Source organism: Sceloporus undulatus, chromosome 5 (genome assembly GCF_019175285.1).
Source record: "Sceloporus undulatus isolate JIND9_A2432 ecotype Alabama chromosome 5, SceUnd_v1.1, whole genome shotgun sequence".
NCBI classification, from domain to species: Eukaryota; Metazoa; Chordata; class Lepidosauria; order Squamata; family Phrynosomatidae; genus Sceloporus; species Sceloporus undulatus.
The window spans coordinates 149,882,094-149,902,302 of record NC_056526.1 but is presented as its reverse complement, the minus strand read 5'-3'; the positions used below and the strand labels follow the sequence as shown (position 1 = coordinate 149,902,302).

The 20,209-nt window shown below is 37.5% G+C and overlaps 1 protein-coding gene across 1 annotated transcript in view; it reads right to left on the bottom strand.

The window, feature by feature from the left end:
• Positions 1-20,209, bottom strand: part of RNF150 (ring finger protein 150) — a 55,027-nt gene that overhangs the window by 16,459 nt on the left and 18,359 nt on the right. Inside the window, exons 4-7 of the mRNA XM_042469684.1 lie at positions 8,895-8,966; positions 8,398-8,480; positions 4,767-4,863; positions 2,618-2,828 (exon numbers count right to left, since the gene is read on the bottom strand). Of these exons, the coding sequence (XP_042325618.1) occupies positions 2,618-2,828; positions 4,767-4,863; positions 8,398-8,480; positions 8,895-8,966 (463 nt within the window). The remainder of the gene's footprint in view (positions 1-2,617; positions 2,829-4,766; positions 4,864-8,397; positions 8,481-8,894; positions 8,967-20,209) is intronic.

Sequence of the window (20,209 nt, the reverse complement as noted above, 5' to 3'; positions counted from 1 at the left end):
TCTGTAGTCGGCTCTCTTTATCCACTGATTCAACCAACTATGGGTTGTAAATATTCCAAAAAAGTATAAATTCCAAAAAGCAGACCTTGATTTTGGCATTTTATATAAGGAATAGAATTTTATTATGCTCTCGTACATAATGAGATTTGAGCATTCATAGATTCTGGTATTCATGAAGGGTCCTGGAATCAAAACCGCACACATATCAAGAGCCACTGTATTTTCTTTAATACTGGCTACCATCACCACTAAGAAGAAAGCTATTAAGTATAAAACTCCCTTCCTTGGAGCTAATAAAGATTTGACAAAGGATTTTTCATTTCTACAACATGTTTAAAGGAGACTCAAAATGTTTGTCCTGGTTAGTTCATACAGGTCTGGCCAGCACTCCTGTTCCGAAGTCATACAGGCATAGATGAAGTGATGCAAATGCACTGGAGTAATTCAATTCAGTTCATAAAAAGGAGAAAGGATGCAGTGAAATAAAACAAGATAAATTAAAGTAAAATAATATGTATACTTCTTGTATTGTGCAGTATTTCTTAAACCTAATGAATCCCAATGTCCCCCATAGAAATAATAATAATAATAATAATAATAATAATAATAATAATAATAATAATAATAATAATAATAATAATTTTTGTGTAATTGGCTCAATGTAATGTCACTTTGGTTTTGCTGCATCATGGTTTTCTGGAAAACAACATGGGAATCTGGTTTTGTCCTAATATATTTCATTTGCTGGAACAAAAATGTAGCCAATAGTATCAATCAATCAATCAATCAATGGGGAAAATAATAGCTTTGTGGAACCATTTTTGTCTCAATACATTTTTTGTTTGTAAGGCGGAAATGCCAAATATGATTTTAAGGCATGTAAAATGCCCAATTTGAGAATAGGAAAGTTAAAATACTCTTATGAGATTAACTATACATGTATGATTGGCTTGAACTATTAGAGTTGCTAACAGCACTAGTCCCTTAATAACAGTCCTGTTATACTGTGGGATTTGTTAAAACTAAGGTTTTAAACATTTCCTCTGTATTAAAACACAGTCATCCCTTCCTATCTGTGGGGAATCCATTCCAAATAGCAAAAAATGAGGGCCCTCAAGTCCTGCTGTTTCCTATGGACATGCAATGTGCACATGGCAGCTAGTGTGGCTTGCCATCCATGGATTTGTGTTTCTGTGGGTTTCAAGCCCCATTTTTTAAAATGAACACATGTGTTCATTTTAAAAAACGGGGCTTGAAACCCACGGAAACTCAAATCCATGAATGGCGAGCTCATGGAATGTAAGAATTTTACTGGATTCATCAGTTTGGTAAACAATGTCCAAGGGATTAATTGCTGGTGTCCCCTTGTGGCATACAAGAGAGTAAACAGCAAGACTGGAAGAGTAACTTTCTGAAGGACTACAGCTCTGAGGAAAGCAAATGCAAACTACAGTTACCAGGGACATATTTGCACTTGATTTGTAGAGATGGTAAGGGGATGGTAGAGAGCCAGCAAGGTGTAGTGGTTTGAATGTTGGACTAGGACACTGAAAGATCAGGGTTCAAATCCTTACTATGGCATGGAAACCTTGGGCAAGTCACACTTTCTCAGCCTCAGAGGAAGTAAAAGACAAAGGCCCTGGACAGACGGGCCCTTTGCGGCATTATGGCGATGTGCTAGGGTTGCCTTGGGGCGGTGCATGCACAGGCCCCGCAACCCTAGTATGTGATGAGGACATTGCAGCTGCGCAGCACCATCTACACAGCACACACAGCTATGACATCACAGCAACGCAGTGTCCAAACAGCGCTGTGCAACTGTGACGCCATCACACTGCCTCTGGTGGTTTGCAGCAGTGCAACTGCACCGCAGAAAGGTGCTCCTTCTGGGCGTTTCTTTTTGCTGCACAGCAGTGTCGCACAATTTTGTTGTTGCGGCGCTGCTGCAGAGCAAAGAGAGGCGCCTCCCCTGCGCCTCTTTTTGGCACTCTGTACTGTGCCAAAGCCTCTCTAGCTAAATCTCGCAAAGAAAAGCCCGTGATAAGTTCACCTTAGGTTTTTATAACAAGGAAATGACTTGAAGGCACACAACAACAACCAGAAATCAGTACAACAATGAACAGGACCTGCTCAAGAGGTAAGAGAAAGAGAAAAGTGACATTTTTCTCCAGAAACTGCCTATGTGGGATTCCAAATGTGACCATTAATCTGTTCTGACAACTGACTCATCCAAGCTTATGCAGGGAGTCTCTGCATATGTACAAAATGGTTTATAACTAAAAAAGCAAACATTTATGATATGAAAATAGCATTTGCAAGAGCACTAAGCTACTTCTGAGTTATCTTCTTGCACATGGATTTGCAGCTATTTGCATCTACTGGGTTCCTACCTCCTCCAGCATAATTTTCCTCTTCTTCATCTTCTTCTCTCCTTATGGAAGGTTTAGTGGAATCCATCATGAGAAATCCAGTCCTGCTGAACTACTGTCAAAGTGAAAAGCAGAAGTTCCCTGCATACCTCTTGAAAACACTTCAGAACTACCACAGATGCTTTTAAGTACCACATTTATAACATGAATTACATTACTAGCAAACAAGATAGGAAACAGACACTTACTGCTTGTGGTGAGATTACTTTCCCCTGTCTGTGGAAGAGGATCTGCATCCTGGATGACTTGTAATACTCCAACTGTCCGGACTGGAGGATCCAAGGCTACAGAGCTTTCATTTACAGTTATGTCACTAGCTCCTGTAATTTGATTGGTTGGTGGCCCTCCTATAGAAGCTTCAAAGTCTGGAGGGATGTCGTCTACACAATCTGCATTTGGCTAGTAGGGAAAAAAAAAAGAGAAGGCTTTTCATATTTTTTTCAAAAAGGAATTGTCATTTTGAGAGGATTCTTGATTCTCATTTTTATGACGGATTTCATGCATGTCACCTAAACCTCAGTTCCTCTAAAACAGTATTTCAAACTGGCCTTCAAAGCACTTTTAATCTGGGAGACCCACAAGACTGAGTGCCCACATCCTTGCTTTTGTTTGGTCGGACTCTAAGGCAGAGGTAGAATCACGAAGTCACTTCAGATGTTGTTAGACTAGAACGCCCAACATTTGTCACCATTGACTATGCTGACTTCTGGGATTTGCAGTTTAACATTCCAAAAGGCAAAGTGATTCCCATTCCTGATTTAGAGTTAACACTAAATATAAATTATATAATAAAGCAATAAGTGATAAATGGATTTTAACATTAACTGTGATTTTAACTCCAAATCATTTTGCTGCCACGAGCACACAAGACAGTGATGTCCTTCCTCTCCCAACATAAAATGTACAAAATGTACAAAAGCATAACCAGACTGGCAGTTAAATCTTACTTTAACATTGGCAACAGTCTCCTCCACCCCACCTGAGTGCAACAGGGTAACTTAACATGTTAGTCAGGCTGTGTGACAAATACAATTTTCTCCTTTCTGTGAACTTTAGCATTTGACATCATTCTACGTAATGGTGGGGCAAGCCTTGGATTTAATAGACCTAGGTTTTACTTTTAACTATGCACATCCAAATTTTTAGGAGAGTAATTGCACATATCACATGCCAAAGTTACCAGGAATTTAACATTTCCTGCACTTTGTGCCTTCAGTATTTTTGTATCACAACTCTGTCTACATTGTATTCTGAAAAATATAGATGTCAAATGTGAAAGCATACTTGAGGAGGTCAGAGTTTGTTTCTATTTACAACTGAAAAGTGGCACAGAACAGATAGGATGAGCGGAAGGGTAAGATGACACATATCTTCAAAAATAAAAAGGAGGAAAGAGGAGGAAAAAAATGCTGTCATATTTCCCTTTTTTCCTATCTTTTCTCCCCCTTCCTAGAAACTCCACAGCAAAACAGTCATCTTTTTAGACCAGATTAAGGCTCCTTTGGTCCAGCATCAGGCTGCAGTCACTGCTTGATCTCAACCCAGGACTAATGGTCTGTGTCATCTGGACACAATGTGAGGCAGGAAGGAGCACAGACTTTTTGGTCCATGCATACAAGCACTATTTAAAAACAATGCCAATGAAATCCATTTCATTTCCAAGCTCTAGCACAACAAAATGCAGAAATGTCAAAGGGGATGAATACTTCTGCAAGGCACTGTAAATGAAAAATAAAAATCACATGGTTCATATGGATGACAGTTTTGAAGGGATTTTTTTGTGTTAATATCAATTGTGAGAAAAAGTGGCCTTGGAACACTGAATCTTCAACAATTATTTTTATTACTATTACTAATTGATTTATACCCTACCCTTTTATTACTACTGGGACTTGAGTCAGGATAAACATTAAAACAAATTCACAGTTACACAGTTAAAAGCACTTACAAAAAAATAAGTATAACATGCAAAAAGTTACTATTAAAAAACAATTAAAACAATTTCAAACCATCCATTAAAAGAGAAAAAAATACACTATGCAGATACTTGGCATGTAGAGATCTTGTAGCACCTTTGAGACTAACTGAAATTGGCAGCATGAGATATGTAGCTGAGAAAGTAGACTGAAGTCTACAAAATCTCATGCTGCCAATTTCTTTCTTTCTATTAGTGTCAAAGGTGCTGCAAGATCTCTCTACATACTAATTCCACAGACTAACATGGGTATAGGCAGACTAACATGAATTCTATGCAGATACTTTTTATTTCATTATAAAGAAGTAAAATTAGCTTTCATGACAAAATGATTTTAAATCTAACATAAAGAAAATGCTTACCGGAATCCCTAGTGCTTTTAAGATGTTCATTTTACACATGGGGCAAGTACGATGGTCTAGTAGCCATGGATCTACACAAGATTTGTGAAACAGGTGCCTATAATGATGAAACATCAAATTTAGTTCAAATCTCCCACTAAGCTCTGAATATTTTCCATTTCTATAAGTTTCAGTACAGATCATCTATTCTGAAAAAGGTTAGACTGGTCTTGTAGGGAATATGTAGTTGAAGGTGTATCTGTGCAATAAATATTTCTGGCAAGGGGGAAAAACCTAACAAACGAAGGGCTATGATAAAACATGGAAGTGTTGGGGGATTAATACAATTTAGCTGGTGGAGCCCAGTCTGCTATTTTGAATATTAGAAGCCATTTTCTATTACAAAAACCAGAACCCAAGAAATACGTATCTACTGGCAACATATTTATTGTCCTAGCTACCATGTGAAAAGTAATGTGAATTATTTTTTTACCTGGGATTAAAAAATCTAGACCTAGATTCAATAGGGAACTATACAATTCACTGCAAAAACATAATTTTGGATACTGCACTATGTGACCATAAGTTTTTTTTACTGGAAGTCCATTATTTATTAATACAATCTCAACTAATATTCAGAGATGGAGATTTTAATAAAAGGTAGGTTTAGTATTCTGATTTGTTTTCAGATTAATTTTTTAATTCAGCAGAAAATGGGAACCTTTGCTTTTATATTGATTTTTCTTCCTTGGACAGATGTACTCTGTGTTTATGTGCCTTCACATTGCCTGTCAATTTATGGTGACCCCATGATTGTCATAGGGTTTTCTTAGGCAAGGGATACTCAGAGGTGGTTTTGCTGGTTCCTTCATCTGAAATATAGCCTACAGCATGTGGTATTCATTGGTGACCTCCCATCCAAGTACTGACCAAAGCTGACCCTGCTTAGCTTCCAAGATCAGATGGGGTCTGGTGCTTATCCTGCCAAATTATCTATTCATTGACCATGTCTATTTCTGCACTTAAGAGACAGAAAAGGCTCACAGAGAGACTGAGAGAGAGATAGAGAGAGAGAAGGTCAGACAAACAGAAAATGTCTATTCCATGTAAACCATCTGCATAATAGGACCAGTTAGAATATTTCCTGTCTCCATAAATTACTGTTACAATAGTGAAAGAATATGATTAGTATTCTTGATGATATCTTTGACCTAGACTCTTTTTACTTATTTTTTGATGAAAATCTTGAATTCTAATTGAAATTAAAATTTCTAGTATAATATTTTTTAATTTGATTTTTAAATTTTTTTTTTGATCCCCACTCCCGCCATCCTGCACCCAAGTTGACTGGTTAACGCTTGCCAATAGCCTGAGACTAGTGTATCTCATGAAATGCCTCTTCCCATATGAGTTGCACTCCACTAACCAAGGCTATCTTTGTTCTATACTGGTGCAACTGGAAATGAAGACAGAGAGAAACATTTCACTGGTGGCATCTAAATTTGGGTGTGCCTTCCAAAAACCTTTCTCCAGCTACTAATTTTCCTGTATGTTTGTTGAACTATTGTTTTTACAATAGTTTCTTTTATGACTGCTTGCTTTCTGTTTCAGTATATTTTTAATTTTGTTGTGAATTATATTTTTATTGTAAGAGACCTTGAGTGTGATCTTATGATAGAAAAGCAGGAAATAAACACCCAAATAAAGAAACAATAGACAAAAATTCCTTTTGCAACTGTTCACAAATGGTCATACCTTCCAAAAAACTCAAAACAGATGCTATTCTTCCAAAGAGAACACCTACATTCCCACAATCAGAGTCTGAACATGAACATCTATGCTGTGCAATGTGTGACATCATACTACAAAGTGTTCCTTTATCTTTTAAGTTCAAGTATAGCAAGAAAACCCAGTTGCAGAAAACAGAATAATGTTTCACAGTCAGTGGTTGTTTGGAATTCTTACACTTTGCAGCCTTATTTGGCTATTGCAGTGATCCTTGGCTTCAAAAAGACTACTCATGCTGAGTTACTCCAACTCAACAGCTGTCAAAATCATATCATTGTGCACTTTAAAAAATTAAATGAAATTAGATCAGAGGGGAAAGTCCTGGCTCACTGCAGTGTATAAAAGCTTTGCCCTGATTTAATCATGTGGTTGGCTTATGTCAGTGTACTGTGCATAAGATTTCTGCACCTTAAGTATAACGGGTCCATTTTATGCAAGTTCAGTTTTTTTTAAAGCCCTTGTTTGAGATCACGGGCACTTCTTGTATATTTTCTATTCTCTTAGAAGCTGGATGGGCAGCTTCCCCCATGCCCAAATGTGATCATTTATGTCACTGTTTGGGTCATTTGAGGGGAAATCAGGCAATGTTTTTTTAATGGGAAAAGTCAGAGGATTCTTTTTTAATTTTTTTTTAATTAAGCAAACAATATAAACACATACAACATCTATACAACAACTCACATTACATATAACAAATAACAATTCAATCCCCCTCACCCCCCATAACCAGCCCCCATCACTCTCATAATCATACCTTCCTTCTTCCTTCCATACCTTCAATCATTCGACAAATTAAAAAGACTTCCGAAGCAAACCCAAACCGTTTCATTTTCTTACTGTTTCCTTTCTATTTTTCCTTCTTTATTTACTTTAAATATCTGTAATTTCCAATTATCTATTTGACGCAATAACTTGTATATCCGTAATGCCTAATAGCTTAATTGTGATATTTACCTAAACTGTCTTTTCTTATTTTATTTTATTTTCCTTTAAGGAAATTATTGTATCAATTTAATTGGATATACATAATCAGTTCTCTTTCAAGAAGCCCTTGTCAATTTTATTTTGGATATTTGGCCATTTCTCAGAAATATAATCAATAATTCTTTCCCAATCTTCTTTTTCTATATTGCCTTCCTTCCTTTCCTGATCTGAGTGATATCGAGTGTTTCCTCTGTCCTCCAATTTTTTTGATGTCAAATCCGTTTCCATCATATCCAATAGTTTTAAAACCCATTCTTCCATTCCAATTTCTTTACTAACTTTCTAATATCTGGCATATACTAATCGTGCTGCAGTCAACATATAGAAAATTATTCTTCCGTGTTTCCTTTCAGTTTCATCTGATATAATATTTAACAGAAGGATCTCTGGTTTAAGACTTAAGTTTAACTTGCCAATTTCCTGTATTCCATTTCTAATCATTATCCAAAATCTCTTAGCTTCTTCACACTCCCACCACATGTGAAAGAAGGTTCCCTTTTCATTTTTACATTTTTCGGTATTATAACTTTGTATCTGTACCTATATAGGCACCAGAATGGTTGCAAAAGTGAAGACTGCACTGGCTGGGTCAAAGACTCTTTGCGATAAAACAAATAAACCTTTGCATAAAATCCATTGTCTTACATAGTGTGATCTGAGGAACTAAATAACTTGATCAATGGCATTACTTGCTACTAATTTTAAATACGAACAGATTTTTTTTAAGCCACTAGACCCATCACATCATTTTAGTCTTGGCTAGAACTATGATTACTCTTCATACATGACAAATATTTACAATCTGTAAACAATGTCAGAACCCAACTACATTAAAACCAAAAAATTACATCTTTATGACTAGATGATTACATTAACTCACCTGCAGGGTAAGATCCTGACAACATCATTTGGTTTATAACCTTCAATGCACACTGCACAATTATCAAAGTCAGGCTCTGTTTCCTATTTTTAAAAAAATGAATATATATTAATTTTTGAACGAAAAGCACAAGGCTGAGAAAATCTGACAAATAACACTTCACAAAGTATCTTCTCTCTTTTAGGGATGGGACAGTCCACTGGCTACAGCATCCATGTGCAAAGGACACAACATATTCCTGCTTATGGCAAATACACATGGATAATCAGTGTGTCAAGTCATTATAGGAATGAGAAGCATGTGTGGGTCCTTACTATACCTACAGAGCCTTTTCTAATACACAGTCACAGTCTTCCCAAGCTGACTTTTCTAGCAGCAAGTAACCTGTGCAAACATTACTGGTTTATTTTTTAATGTTTTTGTTCAAACCATGCACTTTTTAGTATCCCCTAAATATTTCTGTTAAAGGAAAAAGTTGTTGTGGTGAGGGAGGTTACCTTATCTCCTTTTCTTATTGTTCTGACTTGTAGTTTGCTGATTGCTTTCTTTGCAGCATCTCCAAGACGGCGCTGAAAATGCAAAACATTGCCTTTATTAAAAGAATACCTCTTCACTTAAACATTCTTGCCAGAATTTGTAAGAGTGGCTGGATATTCCAAGGTAATTTCACATTAAGTGGACAAGAGCAATGTAAAAGCAAGCTCCAGGACTTAGAGAAGCTCGAATGTAGGGATTACAATCAACGATACCTTCTAAGGTATTTTGGGGGGGGGGATGCAGAGCAGGCTTTTAGTGTCACAGAGGGTTGCACTGGGAAGGAGGCACCCAAATTCTGATGCCACAACCCATTTAACTTAGGGTCAAGTGGTACTTTTGGCTGTTACCATAAAGAATGAACTATTCCACCTGCATAAACATCCTTAGCCTGGAAAATTGTATAGACATTAAAAAAGGAGAGCTGAGTTTGCTTTTTTTTTTTTTGCATTTGAGAAAGGATGTTTTTGCTTTTAGGCATATAAGGGATTTTTAGGCATTTGGAATTTTTATTCCTAGAAATAATACTGAAACAGTGCTACTTAAATTGGCATCTGATGAAGTAGACTACAGTCCATGGAATCCTATGGTAGAAATTTCTTCTATTTACATAGTCTCAAAAGTACATCACTTGCATTTTCTTTCTTAGGGGTGAAGCAGATGGGACAAAAGGAGCAGCCAAGGCCGCTTTGGCTGTGACTGGCCCGGGACTGTAGTGATTACACAGCACGTTGTCAAAGTGGGCCACCAACAGGAGTGGATTTAATCCATTCTTGAAAAGGCCAGCTTTTGCCACCGCAGCATCCCCTTGGCACAGCATCTGGATACTTTGGGGGCATGTGTTGTCTAAATGCAATGCCCCCAAAGCGGCTGGAAGCCGCATTATTTGGCCTGTCTGTTTCGGGTCCATGTTTCTTTATGTATTTATAAATGTAGTTTCTATATGTATCTGATCTGGTATTCACTATATAAGACCAAAAACTTCCAAACAGAAATTCACAGCTATTTTCTTGCTTTGGTATTGTAAAATATTTATACCCTGCATTTTGAAACACAGCATTCCAAGGCACCTCATAGTATAAAACTCAGATACATATTTAAAGCATACAGACATTAAAATTGAGCAATAAGATTACAATAAGTAGCAACAAACAATGATATTCAAGCACTTAAAGCACCTACGGTTGGTCAAAGAATATCATACATATAATAAAACAGAGTACATCACTGAGTCTAACACAAACTAGATAATAATTATCTAGTTAGAAATTCAGTTTCCCAAGCTCTGCATTGAACAAAACTACAACATTTTTCTCAGCTCCATTTTTTTTACCCTTAAATTCTTCCTCCTCATCCTGAAGATTAGAAGGAAAAGCACAGGGAATGAGATTCAGAGTCAAGATCTGAGATCTGGGAACCCAAACCAACCCACTGTAAGTTTCCGGTAAAGTTTTTAAGGTGGGATACGTGATTCTGTAAGACTTCATCTTTCAATGGACTGCTACATTCAAATTCTCCCAAATGTGTGCCCTATTGCTACTAAGGAATTCATTATCTATTAGTTTTTCCTAAGGTTGTGTTCTCTTTAGTAAGAAGAAAAACACACACAGCAGAGAAAGCTGGATTCTGCAGCCAGGGGACATCATGCTTGCATTTGCCTGATTCCATAATTTAATCTTGGAGGTCATGGAAAGGGCAAGGAATGGCTGAGGACTGACAACCCATTTATTCAATCATCTCACTGTAGCAGCAATGGCCAAATGTAAAAAAGAACATGAGTTTTAAGAAGCAAGTAAATATATTCTGTCTTGAGTTCTATCATAGAGCAAAATGGTGGGATATAAATGAAATAAGATATGAGTTGTTTATGGCATTTTGTAGACATGTTTGTATAATTCATATTTAGTCATAGCAGGTATTAGCAAATTAATATCTTAATAATAATGGATGTTACCATGTTTTGTGTGTGTAGTTACAAAGGGGAAGATTCTGAAATGAAGGTCATTGTGTCTTCTAATCTTGGGATGATTTTGGAGTAAACTAGCCTTGCAGAAGTATAGCAATGTTAGTCTTTTGCAACAAAAATCCATACAAAATCTAGGGTCATCTTTTGCTGTTGTTGTTGTTGCATGCCTTGACTTATGGTGACCCTAAGGTAAACCTGTGACTGGGGGGAGGGTTTGAGGCTGAAAGTATTTGACTTTCCCAAGGTCACCCAGTGGCTTTCCATGACCGTGCGGGGATTCAGACCCCAGTCTCCAGAGTCAAATTTCAGAGCTCAAACTACTACAGCTCACTGGCTCTTAATGACTATTAATTGTACCTTAATGACTACCATACTGTAATACTGCATAATTGTACAGAGATATAAAAGGCAAATACTAAAAATACTAAAAATCACAACAGCCAACCAGAGTTCTTGCTGACCTAATGATGTACCGTATATACCTGACTACGACTTCATGAGGGCAGGCTTTGAGGCCAAAATTATGGATTTTGATATGACCCATGGATAAGTCGAGGGTAAAACGTAGGGGCATGTAATGAAGGCTGTAAAGGATGAAGCAAAGGAAAAAATGCCAAAGAACTTACAAATTATTTTTGTAATTATTCTTATTATTATTTGTGTTCATACTAAAGGCTGGATGGATGATAGGGTAGAAGGGGGTCAGTCCTTCCAGGGCAGATTAAACTCTTTTCTTTCACCAGGGGATGGTTTTATATATATACACACACACACACACGATTTAATGGACAGTACTTACATTAGCCTGTTTTTTTTTGGGTCAATTTTTAGCCTAAATTTCTAGACTTATACGTGAGTATATACATTATTTTTTTAATTTTAGACTGTATTATTTTTTATATTCAATTATAATTTGCTTGGTTTCATTATACTGAGTGACCCTGATTTTTAAAAATTACTGGAGAGTTATGGTAAAAATTAGAGCAGAATTTTTTGCATCCAAAGTCTGGAATGTGAATCATTTGTCACCCATCTGTTTCCATTTCCTAGTTTGTTTGAATGTTTGTTTACTCAGACCACCATTCCAGATTTCAATAGGAATAGAAAAAGAAGGAGTGATAAGGAGGGGAAGAGCACAGTTTTAAAAAATTTCAAAATAGTACCATAGAGCATTTGTTATAAAACCGTGTAATGGACAACATCAAGGCTGGCTATCAACACAGGATTCAGTCTAGCAGATTCTCCACAATTTCCCAATTTTTATTTTTATTTTTAAGAAAGAAGACTAAAAAGAGCAATACTTAGGTCATTTTAATAGTTTGAGCCACTTTGTATGTAGAGAAAGTGAAAGTAAAACAATGCAATGAGTTATGTAAGAAGCTGGATTTAAAAAGTAAACTTTCTAAGCTCTGACTTAATGTGACCTTTCCAAACTCTGCTTCAGTGGCCATATTTTGTATATGCACATATCACCAACACTGTAATCAACTGTGTTGAAACATGTTTTACTTTGATTGGATCACACCCAATATCTACCAATGTGAATATATATATTTTGTACAGTTTTTAGAAGGTAGATAGCAAAACAAATATTTACCTCGCTCTTGACCATGGCACTCTTGTTACTATTACCTTGTAACATAGCATTTTATTTTTGTAATCATTTTCCTCACAGCCTGTGTTATTCAAAAGGATAAAGCAAGTGTGGAAAAGACTTAGTATCAAAGGATGCCAGTTAGTATAAAATAAACTGGAAACGAGAGCTATTATAATTTATTTCTGAAAAATGTCCTAAGAAAGAATTCACAAATAAAATAATGATTGCTGTAATTAAAATCGTGTGTTAGCTACTAAATACTCGAGGAAAAGCCAAGCCCATTAAAACAGTACATTAGTTACTGTTTTAGTCCTCAATACTCAAGGGAAAATTAAAAAAAAAACCAGATGAAAGATCAGTTTAAAACCTTTGATCTTTTGATTTCCCCATTATTTTAACCCTCATTATATTAAACACTGGTACATTCACTGCCCTTGTGAATTTTCTGTTCCTGATTAAAATAATAATAGAAATGTGATACAAGCCTAAACAACATGTGCCTCATGTTGTTTGCTTGCTACCAAAGCCAGTCTAGGAATGTAAATTAATGGAGGACATCTTTAAGGCATTCCTACAGCTATTAATCTTTCTACAGAGCTTGGAAAAGTGATTTTATTGGATTAGATGACTGTTGGCAGGGGTATTCTGGGAATTCTCTGAATAAAATGTCTCTCTTAATCACCACACCACAGGTGGTGAGATTTGGAGAAGCTTATGCCATTTCAGTGGAGAAATGTTGCTGATCATTATGGAAAGTAATTGTGGCTTTTCTGTTTGTCTTTCTTTTTACATTGCATTACATTATATACATTGTATATACAGTTCACACTGGAAATCTCCTTGGAAGCCAAGATGACAAAACTTAGGCTGTCATACTTTGGTCACATCATGGGAAGGTATGATTCATTAGGAAAAAACCCAATAATGCTAGGAAAGGTGGAGGAAAGCAGAAAGAGAGGAGGGCTACATGCTATATGGATGGACTCTATTAAGGAGGTCACGGGTATTAATTTACATGATCTAAGTAGAGCAATGGAGGTTAGGGAGTCTTGGAGATGTCTCATCTACAAGGTCACCATGAGTCAAGATCAACTTGACAGTGGTTAACAACAACAACATATCAGCTGGCAATAACATGATAACCATATGTTAATACTGGAAGGGATGTCACATTGAAGATGCAGCAAGCTTGTTTTCTGCTGCTCCAGAGACTAGGACATGGAGTCATGGATTCAAGTTACAGGAGAAGAGATTCTGCCTAAACATTAGGAAGAACTTCCTGACAGTAAGAGCTCTTCAACAGTGGAATGTGCTGTCTCAGAGTTTCCTTCTTTGGAGCTTTTAAAATAAAGGTTGGGTAGCCATCTGTTGAGAGTGCTTTGATTGTGTATTCCTGCATGGCAGGAGGTTGGACTGGATGGTCCTTGAGGTCTCTTCTAACTCTATGATTCTATGATTCTAAATATAATAGTCTCATAGCATCAAAAATGTTTTGGGAAAATGCCATAGAGAATTTATCTGCTGCATTTTCTATTCCTTCCCATCTACTCTGGCCTGGGAGGGAGCGAAACTGGCCTGGGAGGGAGCGAAAGGTCAGGACCAACGCCATCGGGCCTGAAGAGGAAGAGCCCTCCCCTCCCTCCTTCCAACTGTCATCTTCTGGCCTGGGAAGGAGTGAAAGGTCAGGCCCAATGCCATTGGGCCCAGCCTTGATTAAGAAAAAGAGCCCTCCCTCCAGTCCACCTGCCTTGATCCAGGCCTCAGAGGGAGAGAAGAATGCTGGACCTGATCCCTCCCACCACCATTCCCTTCTCCTTTTGTGTCGTGTCTTTTTAGATTGTAAGCCTGAGGGCAGGGAACCGTCTATTATCCCCTCTGTTGTAAGCCGCCTGGATTCCTAGTGATTGGGCGGCATATAAATAAATCCTATTATTATTATTATTATTCATTAATAAATAGAGGGATAGGAAGACATGGTGCTCACTACCATAGTATGAACACCCCATTACTCCACCATCAGTGCTCGCTGGTGACTCCCATGCCAGTGGGGCAGTAAACCTACTCTGAGTTTTATTCTAAAATTGAAGCGAGATATCCCATAAATCCAACACCCTGGATAGCTACTTAAAGTTTAGACTGAAACCAAGAACAGATTCACCACCCCACAGACATGGGAGCCAGTTGCCATTGTTGATACCTCCAATAGTCCATCCCAGTTTAAGGCACTCACTCTATAATGAACCAATAAATCTTTATTTTTTATTTATTTTTTGATCAAGCTAGGTGCTAGAGCCTGCAATTTGCTTTTCTCTGTACATTCCACATTGTTTCAGCCTTCCAGAAATGAACTGGGAAAGCAGGATCAAGTCCTTCAAGGCCACTAATTGGTGAGCTTGATTTTTCCTCTCTGGGACTTGCCCTGGCTCTTTGATGAAATAAACTGACAAAGCATCTTCCTTTGTCCTCACATAAAACAGCATGGGGCAACAATGGCTTAAGCTATGTCAGGGAGTCCCTGGGGCTTCCCTGTAAGCTGTTTTGTTGAGTTATTCTTAGGATCCTGATAAGGATTAGGTAGTTAAATGTTGTGCTTGTTTTATTTTCAAACAACTGGCTATTTCTGAGCTGCCTCTCTGGTTTGTTTTTCAGAAAAATAAAACTAAATATATCCAGTAGGTAACAGCAGATTTCCTATTCGAAATATAATATTTCATACTTGACATAGGAATCAATTTCTGTTCATGTGCCTAGCCTGGCCATACCCAAGCCCTAGACTAATAAATGCTCCATCATGCATATGTGAGAATATATACTTATGAAGAAGCTTAAAGCCCTTTTTAGACCTTCCTTTAGATTTCTTAACCATCAGAGCCCTCTCATACTGCATAATTATAGCCTGTGAGTCCAACGTTAACTGGCTGCATGCAATAGAGTCATGGGGTTTGTAGTTTGGGGAGACATGAGAGCATTCTGGATGAGAATTCTAAATGCCCCTGACAATCCCAGGATTCCACAAAATGTAACCATGGCAGTTTAAGTGGATTAACAGCACTATAATTCTGTAATATCAATGGGTCCCACATTCAGTGAGATTCTGCCAAGTAATCTAGTCTCTTGAGAAGTTGTTTAAATATCCAGAGGTATTTAATCCACCCACACATTTACATCCTGCATGCTATTTTTAAGCTTTGTTTATATGGGTGTTGATTAATGCAATGTCTCTATTAGCATTCTTGTTAGAAATGATAATAAATTATGTATTATATCCAATGATCTGAACCCAATTATATGATAATGCACTGCACAAATAATGAACTAATGGTTGTGCATTTTCTGACTCAGACATTTTGTTGTGCAAATAGTTGTGCAAAATGGTAATTCAGCTGTATGACAGATTGCATATCTAATTCAACAAATTATACAATGTGCTTTGACCAACAGCTTGTGCAAAGATTCAAAGAAGCATGAGTATGGGTAGGAGGGATTTTCACTCTGCTGTCATTAAACATGATTTAGGCCAAATTATTTATCCTTATATTGTTAAAAGATATTTTGTTACAGAAAGTACACAACTAAATTTTAAAATGTTTCACAAGGATAGCTGCAATTATGTATTATCCCTAGAGGCAAATGCTTGACAAACATGACTTTAAATTAGAAACACAACATTGCTATTTATAGGGCCCAAAGGCTTGATAATGACTATAGTCCAGGAACTGACACAGAAACAGAGTGCAAAAAATACACCAGAGCTCTTTTGCACCATTTTGATGAGTTCCAAGGACAAAGACAAGTGATCTTAAATTTACCATGCTGACTGATTACAAGATGTCTATCTGAATGCAAGCTAGAAGCTAAAAATTTCACCTACCCAATTTTGAGACCAATGTATTTTAAGAGCATGGTGATGGACGTCTGAAGTAAAAATTCAATACAATTTGAGCAATTACATTTCAAATGCTACAGGAATTGACAACATAATCGATATAGGTACTCTGTCAAAGGTTAAAAATAGAAAATAAAAATGTAGAATGCTAATTTCCCTTTTCTGCCTACATAAATATTATCAGGATGGCTAATGATTCAATCAAAATATCCTTCTAATAAATTGTTAAATAAATTACATCTTTCTCACATATAAGCTACAGTAACTGTTATTGTCTTTTGTATTTTATATCGGAAGCATGGCACTATAGGCTTCTCTGCAGTAATGCCAAATAGTTAGTAAATAGTTGGTGTAAAAACAGAGTGTTGAAAGAATAAATATAGTCCATTGGAGGAAAAAACAAAACACCTAAGCACATTGTAAAGATATTTGCAAGAATGAACATGACCTAAAATATTGCTACATATCACACATCAATGAGCATATGATTCAGTGGAGGGCATGGCAAAGGCAAAGCGAAAGAGGACAAACATCTGCAACAAATGGCTTCAGCAGCAGAGACTGAAAATCAACATACTTTTAATGCCAAAGGGGCAAACATACAATACTAGCAGGAAATGTGACATGAAGTTTTCTACATTCTACCCAGAAGATACAGATAAATATAACACATGACTATGTATATGAAAGTCAAAGCCCACGAGATTTTAGAAAATTAGCTGTAAACAAAAGAGTATTTTCAGTCTATTTCTATATAACAAACAGCTGAAGATAATTCGCTGCTGATGTTTTACTATGATATGAGGACAGGAGAGTGTACAGTACTTTATTACAAGCCACTTTGGGACCTGTGATACTGTTGGAGGACAGAAAAATGGTTAACAGTACAGAGCTGCAACATCTCATCACACAGTCTGATGGAAAACTTGTCAGCACAAACTCTCACGCTTACAGCTCTGTGTGAATGTTTCAATGAAATGTCAGAGAACACTGATAACATGACATTGAAATCAATGCTCAAATGAACATTATGGCAAAGGCACTTCATTTTTGTGTCCCAGGGCTAACACACAGAAACAAACCAGTGATTATTTTTAAAACTACCATGAGTTCATCAGATGTAGTGGACAGATTGTAAGTTGTTAAAGAAGCAGAAAAGGATACAGTTGTTAATGCCATCAACAATTCTATAGGAATGTAAATCAGACAATTTTTTTAGTATGAAAATTCACAATGTGATGTAACCCAACTGCCTCCTGCCCTTGAAAACATAGATCTTCTAGAGAGTGGGGGAATTATGTTCCATCACACTTCAAGGGAAGGCATAAAATCCTCAGACTAGGGCAAAGAAATTCATTTTGTCAGGTATTTTTCATCTTTATGCATCTGAACAACTAAGGCCTGGTACAGATGGGTGGGAAGCACTGTAACCGGTCCAAAACTAGGGTTCAGGAGTGTGCCACAACCACATGCTCCTGAACCCTAGCGTGTGGTGGTGGTGCCATCATGGTGGCCTCTGGTCCACACAGCGGCCACCATGGTGGTGAAGCATCCGCACATTGCAGACAGGAAGTGGCGTCATGGCGGTGTCCTTTCCTGTTTGCTGTGCTGCATAAAAAGAAGCCACTGTAGGCAGCTTCTTTTTGGCAGCACGTTGGTGCCATGTGGTGCAGCTGCTGCGACACCAACGAGGGGGAAAGATGGGCGGCACGGAGCTGCCCGTCTGTCGAGCCCCTAAGTCTCAAGGTATAGCCTGCTAATGAAAGTTATTTTATAATTTAACACTGTTCAAGAAAACTTATTTCAAAAGTCAATCACATTGATCACTGTGTCCATGTTACCTTTAAAGACCAGATGTAATACACTCTATTGACGGACATGTGCCAACTCAATAAATATTGATCCAGGTATATTTGCACATTCAGCCTTTGACCACAATGACCACACTAAACAGATCAGCACAACTATGAGTGCCAACAAATGAAAGTAACATGCTAATTTCAGCTTATGACACTGATGGACTGTAACTTCAGCAATAAAATATATAAAAATAAGAGTGAAAATGCAATCTTGTTATTCACAGCTTATTCTTAAATAAAATATCCTTTGGTCAATATTTTGAGGTGTGACATATTCTGAGGACTATTTTGCTCTCACTTCTGTATTTCCAGCAAAATGCACAAAGCTTTATGCCATTTTTGCTGCCCATACTGCTAATTTCCATTTTTATATTTTAAAAATGTCAGCTTTCAGAACATAATACTTAAATTAAAATTTAAAAATTATTATTTTTTATTTTTATCCTGCTTTTTGCCAGGCAATCAAAGCAGTGTACAGCAGGCTAAATATATATCCATATATACATAGTACCACCCTTAAAACAAGATTAAACTGCATAAGACTAAAACTAACATTTTAAAATCCAACAATAAGCATGGGCAGAGTTCGATAAATGGGTAAGTTTTTTTCGTGGCCAAGTATTTTTTTCCAAGAAGGCTTGCTGGAAGAGATCCGTCTTAATGACTTTTTTAAAGCTCTCTAGATTAGTAATTTGGCAGAACTCGTATGGCAGGCCATTCCATAAATTGGGAGCAGTTACAGAAAATGTCCTCTTCGAGGTCACCGTCAATCTGATCTTTAAAGGCTGTAGTAAATTCCTCCCAGAGGACCTGAGTGTACAGTGCGGATAATATGGAAGTAGGCAATCCCTTAGATAGGTTGGTCCCAAGCCATGTAGGGCTTTAAAGGTGATAATCAACACCTTGCACTGTGCCCAGAAACTAATAGGCAGCCAGTGGAGTGACTTCAATATTGGTGTTATATAGTCACTCCTCACTGTTCCTGTGATCAACCTGGCTGGCATACTCTGTACCAACTGGAGTTTCCGGACTAGGCACAAGGGTAGCCCCTATGAGCGTTGCAAAAATCAAATCTTGAGGTTACCAGGTCACCCCGTTTCAGGAAATATACTAGAGAAGACTGACTGAAATCCATGTGATTTAATTTAGTCATCCCTAACTTAGAACCCATAGATTACTGTGTGCATACTCCAGTTTTCAACCTCTTCTGGGGCATTTGTAGTTTCTCCACTAAATACTGTACTTACTGATACATTTATTTATTTATAAAATATTTATCTTGCACCTTCACTGTGAATCTGTGTGCCAACAGGCATTTTTAAACAAAATAAAAACACAGTGGGGTTTTTTTTTAAATGTAAATAGTCTATGGAACCCTAAGACATGGAAAGGAAAGAATAGCTCCAGTAAATTTTGTATACAAAGACTTGTCCCAGGTCTTCAGCCTTTTCTGCCAAAGAGTGCTGGTGCCTCACAAAACTACAAATCCCAGGATTCTATAGGATGGAGGCATGGCCGTTAAAGTAGTGCCAAATTGCATTATTTCTACAGTGTAGATGTACCCTAAAAACTGTCTCAGACTACAGTCCTAGATCTGCCTTACCACACAGAGAGTTCCAGAATTCCATTTAACTACATATAGGAAGGCCACACAAACCCCGGCACCTGCAATTAAGGGAACTACTACTGCCCTAGGCTTCATTGGGGTCATGCACATGGGGCGAATGACTGCACGGTCCCAGTCCCACTCCAGACTGCAGTGGTGGTCCTGAATGGGCCGCCAGCAAAAAGTGGACTTTCCCCACACCTTTTGTGCCTATCTTTTCCTGGCCCAGCGTGCTCTCTGTGCAGCTTCTCCCATATTTGGGACATGTATTGTCTAAATCCCACGTCCGCAATGTGCCCGAAGCCAGTACTTTTGGCCCATCTGCTTCAGGCCATAGTAAATTTAAAAAAACCTTTCTGGTCTG